The 13,497-nt window shown below is 42.6% G+C and overlaps 2 protein-coding genes across 25 annotated transcripts in view; one reads left to right on the top strand and one right to left on the bottom strand.

Moving 5' to 3' along the window:
* The window catches only part of LOC110257722 (uncharacterized), a 476,707-nt gene that overhangs the window by 30,589 nt on the left and 432,621 nt on the right, over positions 1–13,497 (top strand). For 3 of the 24 annotated variants that reach the window (XR_014835842.1, XR_014835849.1, XR_014835844.1), the window contains exon 5: positions 3,225–3,296. The exons of 19 other annotated variants lie outside the window; for them this stretch is intronic. The gene's annotated coding sequence lies outside the window, so the exon portion shown is untranslated. Of the gene's footprint in view, positions 1–3,224; positions 3,752–13,497 lie in introns of all 24 variants that reach the window. 2 more of the 24 variants (XM_085008771.1, XM_085008773.1) reach the window with 2 other exon arrangements.
* LOC100513636 (melanoma-associated antigen B3-like) lies at positions 171–3,288 on the bottom strand. Its single transcript, XM_021080127.2, has 2 exons — positions 3,203–3,288; positions 171–1,514 (listed from the first exon to the last, which is right to left on the bottom strand). The coding sequence occupies exon 2, from the start codon at positions 1,460–1,462 to the stop codon at positions 509–511; it is 954 nt and encodes a 317-aa protein (XP_020935786.1). The 5' UTR covers positions 1,463–1,514; positions 3,203–3,288; the 3' UTR covers positions 171–508.

Below are 13,497 nucleotides of genomic sequence, written 5' to 3'. Positions count from 1 at the left end.
GAGCTGTGGTGTAGGTCGCAGATTCGGCTTGGATCCTGCATTGCTGTGGCTTTGGCATAGGCCAGCGTCTACAGCTCTGATTAGACCCCTAGCCTGGGAACCTCCATATGCCGCCGGGGCGGCCCTAGAAAAGGCAAAACAAACAAATAAACAAACCCCACAAGTTCTTATTTATTAACATTTAATTTCTCTTACTTTCTTGAAGAATTAAGAAACTCAAAGTATAAATCATTTACTTTTACAAAGTCGAAGACTAAAAGGAATAAGGAAAACTAAGATTGAACATGTTTTACTATTTTTTTTTTTTTCTGAACCATTATCCGAACTCTTTTACTGTGGGATTCTTCCACATTTTCAAGAATATTATCCCTATTGTGATACTATATTTTCTTGTCTAGGGGATAAAATCAAACTTCAGTAGGGGTGGGGAGGTATAGCTTGGTGGGCATGGGCCCTGGTGGGTGCACTGAACTTTGGTAATAATGTCAGTGCTGGCTGCATCCATGGCTCAGGCTCTCTCTTCTTCATCTCGCAAAGCTTCTTCATAATAAATTGGGAAGGCACTGGGGACGGTTTCATTGACCTTCGCCAAAAACTCCAAGACTTTCATCTTGCTGGTTTCAATATGCGCTTTAGGGCCCCACAGGAACTCATAGCGTGGAGGATCACTGTCGGGCACCTGGCGGTACTCCAGGTACTTCAGCCTCACTAAATCTTTGGTGATGAGCTTCCTCGGCTCCCCGTAGATGAAGTGCTTCCTTCCTGCATATACGCGCATCATACTCAGGAATTTCCAGATGTCTTCCTCAGTGGCACAGTTGCCCTTCATGAAGATCATACCCAGGAGATTCATCAGGAGACCAGTCTTGGGTAGCCCCCTGCCACCACGCACTCTCCCATTGTTGGGGAGCTTCAATTTGCTGACAAGATCATAGCATTGCCTGGTTGAGTCGACTTCCTTCAGATCTACTGCAAAGATTATCTCAATGCGCTCAGAAGCTCTCTTGAGAATCTCAGCAAATCGGTCATGGTGGTTTTGGTGGATAATCTTCAGCATGTCTTCCTTCAGAATGGGCTGCTTCATTTTATACTTGTACAGAAGGAACTGCTCCAACAACCCAGCCTTCCTGGTTAAAAAGTCACTTCTCTCAGTGAAGGGTGGGACCTCATATGCACATACCCCATCCTCATCTTGGCCATTGGAAGCTTCGTCAGATCTAGTGTAAGAAATGCCTACAGAAGTAGTGGTGGTGGTTAGTGCTCTTTGAGGCTCCTGGGTGGTGCTACATGACCCAGTAGCAGGCAGGCTTTGGGTAATGCCTCCACACTGAGGAGAGGAGGAGGTAGCGGACTCCTCCTCTGCTGCTGCTGTGACCTGAGCACCCCCACAACTCTGGGTCTCACGTCGGGCCTTGAGGCGTTTCTCACCAGCATGGAGCTTACTCTTGTGACTCCGAGGCATGGTCAGGTGTAGTAGGAAGGAGTATAGACAGGAAGTCAGGAGATGTGGATACCTGGAGGAAGGAGAATAAACACTTTCAGCAGGGAGATTTCACCTTGGCTTTAACCTGGGCTACCTCTGCAGGTTTCCTTGAGGGCACTGCTCTAGAACCCACCTTCTATTCTGGTTAACCTGTCCCCTGGGAACCCTGTGGAGGAAGTTTGAGGGAAGCTTAGACTTCAGCCTGCCAGCCCCACCTGGGGAATGCTGGGGTAATAGCAGGGGCTGCCAGTGGGAGCCTTTGTTCTGGGGTATGGGTGTTTTCTCAGTTTATAGTCAGGGTCATCATGTCAACTGTTAGCAGGTCCCAGCACTCCTCCATTCCTATGCTTTGGAGTTGACACTTCAAACCAAAGCCACCACCTCCCTGAGACCCCAGAGGAGGAAGTGAAAGGGTTCCTTAGCCCCTATCTCTGTCAGGGGACACTCAACTGAGAACTAACTGGAGCCCTCTCCTTCATGTGTTGCGTAGGTCCTCAGGTCTCATTCAGGATACTCACCTGGTCTCCAGGTAGTACCTGGTACACCTCCCCTCTGTTGACTGGTGGCTGCACCCTCATACTGAAGTTCTCTTCTCTCTTAGATTTGATGTAAATAAGTGAGGGTGACCCCTGGCATTAATCTGGAACTTCTCTCTTCCTGGCATCAGTCTCCTGAGATGCCCTTTCACCCCAAGAGTGCCTTTTACCCCACCTGCCTTTGGTCTCTAAGGCTGAGAATAGAGGATGGATTCTCTTGTGCCCTAGTTGTTAGTTGTCATCCCCTGCCCCGACAACTTAACTCCTGGAAATATTCGGAAATCTTCCTACTTTGGAGTATAAACTATCTATTAAAAACAAAAATCTCACACTCCCCCCCATCTCCCTGCCTGCCGCCCATCCTCTGCCTCCTCCCCCTTCTCTCCATCCCCCTTTCCCCTGCCTCCCCCTCATCCTCTTTCTCCCTCCCATTCCATCCTCCTAACCCCTCCCCGTGATACTGTAGGAGAAAATGAGTGTCAATCATCACTTCAACAGTGCACAGACACCCCAGGTTGCCAGCAGGGCGGAAATTCCCTCAGTCCTCACCCGGGGTCCTTATTCTGATGGCCGACCATGCCTGGGATGCTTTTCTTTGTTAACATGAGGCCCCACCCCTCAAACCAAGGCCCTTATGTCCCTGAGACCATCCTTGCAGAAATAAGCCTGATAGGCCTGCCCCAGGGCGTCCCAGACTTTACACAAACCGCAGGTTCTGTGCCACCTCACTGTCGTGGGGTTGAGGTTCCTTTAAACCTCACTCAGAGTCGCATCCTTGATTTTCTCAGGGCAAGCCCTCAGCTTCCTGATATATCAAATAGGAAAGGACAGCTCACATTCACTGCCACGCTCGGGTCCTCTAAAAGCGGCCAGCAGGGCCTTGTTGGAACTTTCCACCTGTTTCCTCACCCTGACTCTTGTCAGGGTTTTATCACCCTCTGCTGAACTGAGACCACCCTTAAACTTAAATCAAGGCCTTTACCTCCCTGAGAACCTCAGGGGGAAAAGTCTCCCTCAGCCTGACTACCCTGCCCAAGGCCTCCCGGAACCGAGGACCAGGAGGGGCCTTGGGGGGAGACAGAGGCATGCGGGGACGGGGGGATGCGGGGTGTGTGTGGGGGGGTGTCTCCCACTATTCATTCACCTTTGATAATCAATTCTGATAATCCATTCTGATTCTCACCTTGATAATCGATTCTTTCTAGAGTCTGGAACTCCTCACTCGATACTGCTCACCCGAGGCCGTCTCTGGCGTTCCACCGGCCGCTTAGGAGGAAGTGAGTGCTCCCTCTCGCCTCACCACCGATAAGGCCTCGATCTCTGGCGCCCCCTCTGTTCTGGGGTGGCAGCATCCTCAATTTCAGACAGAGTTCTCCATTAAACTCCTTTCAGGACCTTGGGCACGTCCTTCTGCCACTGTCCTTACAACAGTGTCCTCATCTCCTTGAGACTTTCCTAGCAGAAGGCTGCCTGACCATGTAGGTCTAAGGGCAGACGAGGGGAAGTCTCTGGATACCTTCCTATACGATTGGATGGGTGCTCTAAGTTGTCATTCACCCAGGACCTCATCTAGGCTCCTGTCTCTTTAACGAAAGGTTTCCTGGGAAATGCCACAGCCCCGCAAACTCTTGAGTACACTCTCTGCTGTAAATCTTAAGGAGAATGGGTCTGTGTCCCAGGAATGATGTGAAATGGGGACGCTGAAGAGCACGGTAGAAGACTCAGATAGCAGGTAAGCTTTCAGAGAGAAAAAACACGCTGATTTATTCCTTCTCTTTACCACCCAGACTTGGCTTCTAATGCAACTTATGTTCTCCAAGATTTATATCCTACAGGAAAGGGCCTGAGCCTGATAATTTTGTAAGACCCCATCTTTTGGAGTTAACTGACACTAGGTATATAGATGATCACAGTACTACCAGTTATTATATCCTTCCTTTCATTATTCATACCTCTCAATTATTTTGATTTTCTTATTGCCCTGGCTATGTATTTCAATCCAGTATGTTGAGCACAAAATTATTTTTTCAATCACCTCAGGTATATTTTGGAGTAGTGAGAAGAAAGGTGAATATAGTTACACAAGTAAGCATCAGGGTGGGAGTGGTGAAACAGTGTGTACCCTAGACAAATTCAGACCAAGAGTCAAGTATAGTTCTATCACTTACTACCTTGTGAATATAAGAATATTTTAAGTTCTTCGTCTGTTAATTGGGTTCGGTAAAACCTATCTTTTTTTTTATTACTCAAATGAATTTATCACATCTGTAGTTGTGTAATGATCATAAAAATCCAATTTCACAGGATTTCCATCCCACAGCCCAAGAACATCCCCACACCCCCAACCTGACTCATCTGGAGACCATAAGTTTTTCACTGTCTGTGAGTCAGCATCTGCTCTGCAAAGAAGTTCAGTCTGTCCTTTTTTCAGATTCCACATGTCAATGAAATTATTTGATGTTGGTGTCTCATTGTATGGCTGACTTCACTTAGCATGATAATTTCTAGGTCCATCCATGTTGCTAAAAAGGCTGGTATTTCGTTCTTTTTAATGGCTGAGTAATATTCCATTGTGTATATGTACCACTTCTTCTAGATCCACTCCTCTGTCGATGGACATTTAGGTTGGTTCCAAGTCTTGGCTATTGAAAATAGTGCTGCAAAGAACATTAGAGTACATGTGTCTTTGTGAGTCGTGGTTTCTCTGGATAGATGCCCAGGAGTGGGATTGCTGGATCAAATGGTAGTTTTATTTTTAGTTTCTGAGGAATCTCTATACTGTTTTCCACAGTGGTTGCACCAATTGACATTCCTACCAAGAGTGTAATAGGGTTCCTTTTTCTCCACACCCTCTCTAGCACTTACTGTTTGTAGACTTTTTGATGATGGCCATTCTGGCTGGTGTAAGGTGGTACCACCCAGTGGTTTTGATTGGCATTTCTCTAATAATGAGTGATGTTGAACATCTTTTCATGTGTTTCTTGGGCATCTGTATGTCTTCTTTAGAGAACTGTCTGTTTAGATCTTCTGCCCATTTTTTGATGGGTTGTTTGTTTTTTTATGGTATTGAGCAGTAGGAGGTGTTTATAAATGTTGGAGATGAATCCCTTGTCAGTGGATTCACTTACAAAGATTTTTCTCCCATTCTGTGGGTTGTCTTTTCGTTTTGTTGAGATTTTACTTTGCTATGCAGAAACTTTTCAGTTTAATTAGGTCCCACTTGTTTATTTTTGTTTTCACTGTCAATACTCTAAGAGGGGGATCTGAGAAGATGCTGTTGTCCTTTATGTTGGAGAATGTTTGGCCTATGTTTTCCTCTAAGAGTTTTATGGATCTGGTCTTATATCTAGGTCTTTAATCCATTTGGAGTTGATTTTTGTGTATGGTATTAGGGAGTGTTCTCATTTCCTTCTTTTCCATGTGGCTGTCCAGTTTTCCCAGCATCACTTATTGAACAGGCTGTCTTTTCTCCATTGTATATTCTTGCCTCCTTTGTCATAGATTAGTTGGCTATAGGTACATGGGTTTAATTCTGGGCTTTCTCTCCTGTTCCACTGATCTATGTGTCTGTCCTTGTGCCAGTACCATATGGTTTTGATGATTGTTGCTTTGTAGTATAGTCTGAACTCCAGGTGCCTGATTCCTCCAGCTCCATTTTTCTTTTCCAGGATGTCTTTGGCTCTTCTGGGTCTTTTGTGCTTCCAAACAAACTTTAAAATATTTTGTTCTAGTTCTGTGAAAACTGTCCTTGGTAATTTGATAGGAATTGCATTGAATCTGTAGATGGCCTTGGGTAGTATAGTCATTTTGATAGTATTGACTCTTCCAATCCACGAGTATGGTATGTCTTTCCATCTATTTGTGTCATCTTTGATTTCTTTCATAAGTGTCTTATAGTTTTCAGAGTATAGGTCTTTTGTCTCCTTAGGTAGGTTTACTCCTAGGTATTTTCCTCTTTTGGATGTTATGATAAATGGGATTGCTTCCCTAATTTCTCTTTCTCATCTTTCATTGTTAGCATATAGAAATGCCCTTGATTTCTGTGTATTAATTTTGTATCCTGTGACTTTGCCAAATTCATGGATGAGCTCTAACAGTTTTCTGGTAGAGTCTTTAGGATTCTCTAGGTGTAGTATCATGTCATCTGCAAATAGTCATAGTTTTACTTCTTCCTTTCCAATTTGGATTCCTTTTATTTCTTTTACTTCTTTTACTTCTCTAATTGCTGTGGCAAGGATGTTCAAATTATGTTGAATAGTAGTGGCAAGAGCAGACATCCATGTCTTCTTCCTGATCTCAGTGGGAATTCTTTCAGGTTTTCACCATTGAGAAGAATGTTAGCTGTGGGTTTGTCATATATGGTCTTTATTATGTTGAGGTAGGTTCCCTCTATGCCCACTCCCTGAAGTGTTTTTATCAAAAATTGGTATTGGATTTTGCCAAAGGCTTTTTTCCACGTCTATTGAGAGGATCCTATGGTTTTTATTCTTCAGTTTGTTAATGTGGTGTATCACACTGATGGATTTGCAGATATTTAAAAACACTTGCATCCCTGGGATAAATCACACTTGATCATGATATACAATCCTTTTAATGTATTGTTGGATTTGGTTTGCTAGTATTTTGTTGAGGATTTTTGCATTGATGTTCTTTAGTGAAATTGGCCTGTAATTTTCTTTTTTTGTGGAATCTTTGTCTGGTTTTGGTGTCAGGGTGATGGTGGCCTCATAGAATGAGTTTGGGAGTATCCCTTCCTCTGCAATTTTTTGAAATAGTTTCAGAAGGATAGGTGTTAGCTCTTCTCTAAATGTTTGATAGAATTTGCCTGTGAAGCCATCTGGTCCTGGACTTTTGTTTTTAAATCACAGTTTCAATTTCAGTTCTTGTGATTGGTGTGTTCATCTTTTCTCTTTCATCTTGGTTTAATCTTGGAAGATTGTACCTTTCTAAGAATTTGTCCATTTCTTCTAGGTTTTCCATTTTATTGGCATATAGTTGCATATAGTAGTCTCTTATGATCCTTTGTATTTCTGTGGTGTCCATTGTTACTTCTTTTTTATTTCTAATTTTATTGATTTGAGTCCTCTCTCTTTTTTTCCTGAGAAGTCTGGCTAAGGCTTTATCAATTTTGTTGAACTTTTCAAAGAACCAGCTTTTCGTTTCATTGATCTTTTCTATGGTTTTCTTTGTTTCTATTTCATTGATTTCTGCTCTGATCTTTATGATTTCTTTCCTTCTACTAACTTTAGGTCTTTTCTGTTCTCCTGTCTTGAGCTGCTTTAGATGTAAGGTTAGCTTGCTTATTTGAGCTTTTTCTTGTTTCCTGAAGTGGGCATGTATTGCTATGAACTTTCCTCTTAGAACGGCTTTTGCTGCTTCCCATAGGTTTTGGAGTGTCGTATCTTTGTTGTCATTTGCATCTAGGTATTTTTTAATTTCTCCTTTGATTTCTTCAGTGAGCCATTGGTTGTTTAGTAGCATGTTGTTTAGTCTCCACATGTTTGTTTTTTTTTGCAGTTTTTTTCTCATTGTTGATATTCCAGTCTTATAGCATTGTGGTCGGAAAAGATGCTTGATATGATTTCAATTTTCTTAAAGTTACCAGGGGTTGGATTTGTAGCCCAGGATGTGATCAGTCTTAGAGAATGTTCCATGTGCACTTGAGAAGAATGTGTATTCTGTTGCTTTTGGATGGAATGTCCTATAAATATCTGTTAAGTCCATCTGGTCTAATGCTTCATTCAGGGCCTGTGTTTCCTTATTGATTTTGTGTCTGGATGACCTGTCCATTGCTGTAAGTGGGGTGTTAATGTCCTCCACTATGATTGTGTTATTGTTGATTTGTCTCTTAAGGTTGTATCGCTTCTCGGCCTTTTGGCTAAGATCAAGTGTTCTCTTAAGGTTGTTAGCAGCTGCCTCATATATTGTGGTGAACCTATGTTGGGTGGTGCGTAGATATTTGAAATTGTTACATCTTCTTCTTGGACTGATCCTTTGATTATTATGTAGTGACCTTCCTTGTCCCTGAAAATATTCTTTATTTTAAAGTCTATTTTGTCTGATATGAGTATTGCTACTCCAGCTTTCTTTTGATCCCCATTTGCATGAAAGATATTCTTCCATCCTCTCACTTTCAATTTGTATGTGTCCCTAGAAGTGAAGTGGGTCTCTTGAAGAAAACATATATGTGGGCTTTGTTTTTGTATCCATTCAGCTAGTCTGTGTCCTTTGGTTGGGGCGTTTAGTCCACTAACATTTAAGGTAATTATTGATCTGTATGTTCTTATTGCCGTTTTATTAATTGCTTTGGATTGGTTTTTGTTACTCTTTTTTCTTTCCTTCTTCTCTTGTTCTCTCCTCTTCTGGTTTGATGACGATCTTTAGTGTGGTATTTGAGTTGATTTTTCCTAATTGTTTGTGTACCAATTGTAGATTTTGGGTTTGCAGTTATTCTGAAGTTTTGATATAAGAGTCTATATGTATATGAGATTGTTTTAAGTTGTTGTTCTCTTAATTGCAAGTTCATCTCCAGTGTCCTGCATTTGTACCCACCTCTTCTCATGATTTCTGACTTTGGTGGTATAACTGTGCATGGATGATTTCGTATCTTTACTGTATATATACTTTTACTGGTGAGCCTTGTCATTTGTGGAATTGTTGTTGCCTGTTGCTGTCTTTTTTTTCTGCCTAGAGAAATTCCTTTAGTACTTGTTGTAGGGCTGGTTTAGTGTTGCTGAATTCTCTCAGCTTTTGCTTATCTGTAATGCTTTTGATTTCTCCTTCAAATCTGAATGAGAGCCTTGCTGGGTAGAGTCATCTTGGTTGGAGGATTTTTCCTTTCATCACGTTAAGTATATCATGCCACTCCCTTCTGGCCTACAGAGTTTCTGCTGAAAAATCTGCCAATAACCTTATTGGGGTTCCCTTGTATGTTACTTGTTTCTTTTCCCTAGCTGCTTTCAAGATTTTCTCTTTGTCTTTAATTTTGGTCAGTTTGATCAATATGTGTCTTGGTGTATTCCTCCTTGGGTTTATTTTATATGGTACTCGTTGTGCTTCCTGGACTTGAGTGAGTGGTTCCTTTCCCATGTTAGGGAAGTTTTTGGCTATTATCTCTTGGAATATTTTTTTCTGTCCCCTTCTCTCTCTCTCTCTTCTCCTTCTGGCACCCCTATAACATGGATGTTGATGCAGTTAACATTGTCCCAGAGTTCTCTGAGACTCTCTTCATTTGTTTTCAATCTTTTTTCTCTTTTCTGTTCTGCATCCGTAATTTCCACTCATCTGTCTTCCACCTCGCTTATACATTCTTCTGCCTCCTGTATTCTGCTATTAGCTGCTTCTAGTGAATTTTTTATTTCAGTTATTGTATTTTGCATCTCTTCTTGTTTCAGTTTTATAGCTTGTATCTCTTTGCTCAGTGTTTCCTGTAAGTTATCCATCTTTGCCTCCAGTTTATTTCCAATGTCTTGCATCATCTTCAGCATCAACAATCTAAAGTCTTTTTCCTGGAGGCTGAGAATCCCCTCATTTCTTAGCTGACTTTTTGGGGTTTTTCCTTTCTCCCTCATCTGAGTTATAGTTCTCTGTCTTTTCATTTTTATAGGTTTTTGGTGTGGTGACCTTTTTACAGGTAATAGAGTTGTAGCCTCTCTCACTTCTGGTGTCTGCCCCCCTTGTGGCTGAAGTGGGTGTGGGGGCTTGCTGTAGGCTTCCTGATGGGAGGGGCTGATGCCTGCCCACTGGTGGGTGGAGCTGATTCTAATCCCTCTGGTGGGTGGGACTTAGTCTCTGGATGGGATTAGAGGCAGCTATGTGCCTGAGGGTTCTTTAGGTAGCCTGTTTGCTGAGGGGTGGGGCTGTGATGCCACCTGAACTGTTGTTTGCCCTGGGGCTTCTCAGCACTGACTCATGGATGGGGCCAGATTTTCCCAAAATGGCCCCCTCCAGAGAAAGGCAGCTGCTGAATATTCCTGAGAGCTTTGCCTTCAATGTCCTTCCCTCACAAAAAGCCACATTGACCCCTGTTTTCCCAAGAAGTCCTCCAAGAACTGCAGTTCAGGTTTGACCCCAATTTCTATGGAGACTTTTCTTTGCCCTGGGACCCAGTGCACAAGAATGTCTGTGTGCACCTTTTAAGAATGGGGTCTTTTTATGGGAGTTCCCGTCGTGGCGCAGTGGTTAATGAATCGACTAGGAACCATGAGGTTGCAGGTTCGATCCCTGCACTTGCTCAGTGGGTTAATGATCCGGCGTTGCTGTGAGCTGTGGTGTAATTTGCAGACGCAGCTCGGATCCCGCGTTGCTGTGGCTCTGGCGTAGGCCAGTGGCCACAGCTCCGATTCGACCCCTAACCTGGGAACCTCCATATGCCGTGGGAGTGGCCCAAGATATAGCAAAAAAAAGACCAAAAAAAAAAAAAAAAAAAGAATGGGGTCTTCTTTTCCCGTAGTCCCATAGAGCTCCTCCACACAAACCCCACTGGCCTTCAATGCCAGATCCCCACACGTGGGAGTTTGATATGGGTTTCAGAACTCTCACTCCTGTAGTTGAGTCTCTGTGAACCAGTTAGTTTTCAGTCTGTGGAGCTTCCCACCCAGGAGGTATGGGTTTGCTTATGTCGCAAAATCGCCTCTCCTACCTCTTGATGTGGCCTCCTCATCTTTCTTCTGGAGTAGGGTATCTTTTTTAAGGTTTCTGTGCATTTGGGTGAAGAATGCTCAGACTTTAGTTGTAAATTTTGTTGTTTTTAGGAGAGCAGTTGAGCTCCAGTCCTTCTGTTCTGCCATCTTAATCCCATCCCTGGTAAAACCTATCTTGTAAGACTGTGGGAATGTATGTACTGTATATAAAGCATCAATCAAAGAGGCTGGCAAATACTGGGTGTTTCATGAATGGCAGTTATTATTTTTACTTAGACAATATCACCCTCCTGTTTAGTTCTGTTTTGTTAAATCCAGTCCAAGTCAGAGATAATGTAATGTTCTTGGAAACATGAATACCAAATTAGCCAGAATTTTGCTTTAGCAGGTAAAATTAAGTATCTTTTCCACATTAGAGCATTTAGTATTTAATTTTGGTGTGGATTTTTTTCCCCTACCTTTTGCATCTCAATGTCCTGGAATTTTTTCATGCAACATCTCTTTGAGTCCTTTCCAGCTGCCCTTCTCTCTAAACCACGTCTATTTTTATTTGTTTCTTCCCCACCAAAATCTATCCCTCTCTTAGAATTTGTCAAATTGCACTCAAGATAACCTAATAAAATGCTCTTTTAATGCATTGAGATCTGGCTCTACCAGTTCAATGCAGAAAGTATCACCATAGTGGCTCCCTTGCATCTCACCTGTTGGAGCTCAAGGAAGGCTACCTCCAAATATGCCACAATGACATATTGATTATTTTGAATAAAGGTTACCTAAGAAATGGCCAACATAGGATAGATACTCTGGCCCTCCTTTCTGTCTCCCTGAAAGCAGAACATAAGTGTCTCGTGAAAGGTACACTTTCTGCATCTGGAGGTAAAAGTACACCCTTATAGCCAGACACAGAGATTTCAGGCAGAGAAGCATCTAAAAATAAAAAACAAACAAAGAACTTCTAACTTTAATTTACTACCCAAAGCACAATTTCTGTTTAGATTGTTCACTAATTGAGCACCCAAAACCTAAATTTATTTGTCCTGTCAGTTCCTCAGAATTTATTGTTTCTTTGTCTAAAAAATTTAAAAGCTGCCTGCTTTAACCATTTCTTAGGTCCCATTTCTTAGAAACATTCATGTGCATGAATTACAATTTGTTTCTTTTTCTCCTGTTAATCTGCCTTGTGTCAGTTTTATTGTATAGTCCAATCACAACAACTCAAATGGGGTATAGGGGAGAATTTACCCCTCCCTGACACACCTCAAGGGAGTTAACCCTTATTCCTCAGAAACTCCATGAAGACAATATGCATAGAACACCTGTCTGTACTGTATTCTGCACTGAGATAAGAGCAAAGACCCCTTTGATTTCTGTCTTTTAGGGGCTGAATTATGCCCCCCCCATTCATGTGGAAGGCATAACACCCAGTACCTCAGGATGCAACTATAGTTGGAGATAAGGTCTTTATTTTATTTTCTTATTTTCTTTCTTTCTTTCTTTCTTTCTTTCTTTCTTTCTTCCTTCCTTCCTTCCTTCCTTCCTTCCTTCCTTCCTTCCTTCCTTCCTTTTCTAGGGCTGCTTCCCGCAGCATATGGAGTTTCCCAGGCTAGGGGTCTAATCAGAGTTGTAGCCACTGGCCTACACCAGAGCCACAGCAATGCAGGATCTGAGTCGCATCTGGGACCTATATCACAGTTCACAGCAACATCGAATCCTTAACCCACTGAGCAAGGCCAGGGATCGAACCCACAACGTCATGGTTCCTAGTTGGATTCGTTAACCACTCTGCCACACATGGGAGCTCCAGAGATAAGGTCTTTAAAGAGACGGTTAAGTTAAAATGAGGCCAATAGGATGGGCCTTAACCCAATCTTACTGGTGTAATCTATTCTAAGAGATTGGGACAAAAAAGAAGAATGCATAGGGGGAATGCATGTACACTAAGGGACAGCCCAGTGAAGAAGGAAGCTATCTGTCAGCCAAGGAGAGAGGCCTCAGGGGAAATTGACCCTGATTTTGGATTTCCTGCCTCCAGAACTGTGAGAAAAAAAAACATTTTGGTTTAAGCCACCCAATCTGTGGTGTTTTGCTATGGGTCCTAACAAATCAATACACTGCCCCAGGTAGAAGTTTCTTTCTGGTTTATCTACAACCCCAAAGTAATTCATAAAAGCATGTTAATAATGGCTTCCTCATTATCCCATGTGTTGAGGGAGGAATTACCATACTATGTGTGTGTGGTGTCCAAACACACAATGGATACTGTAGAGATGAGAGAGCCGTTTATTTATCATTATACACTACATGCCACAGAGAGCAACACAGGAGTTGTGCTCAGGAACAAGTAAGTAGGGTCTGTGGGAGCCAGGTTTTTTTAGTGTCAAGAGGGTAAGATGACTCCTAATTCCCATTGCTGCACATAATAAGCTTTAAATAATTGCACAAGCTGGTGGGGGCAGAAACCCACTACTTAGGAATAAGTGATATCTGGGCCTTGTCCCCTTGATAAAGATTGGTAGGGCATCTTATCTCCAAGTGCAGAGTGTGGAGGGGAACTTGCAGTTAGGCAATTTGAGGACCTGCTAGTTTCACAAAAGGTTCAGGTAGCACATAATATTGTGCCTTAATTTTATACTTTATACCACAGTGCAGTTTTCCATTAGAAGATTTTCTCTCTCTCTACTCTGAGACACATTATCTGAGGGTCTGGCCTCTGTTCACCAGTCCCATAGCCTTTCCCAGTCCACCATGTAGCTTATTTTAAAATTACACTGCACACATTGACTTGCAGCTTCCCAAATCTTAAGCTGCCTTGCCTCAAGGAATTTACAGTTTACTG

Source organism: Sus scrofa, chromosome X (assembly GCF_054392235.1).
Source record: "Sus scrofa isolate SSC_HxYL_T2T_F1_AM1 chromosome X, Sscrofa_HxYL_maternal_Yorkshire_Landrace_v2.0, whole genome shotgun sequence".
Lineage (NCBI taxonomy): Eukaryota > Metazoa > Chordata > Mammalia > Artiodactyla > Suidae > Sus > Sus scrofa.
Note: the sequence above shows the minus strand (reverse complement) of the source record. Positions and strands in the feature narration are given on the sequence as shown.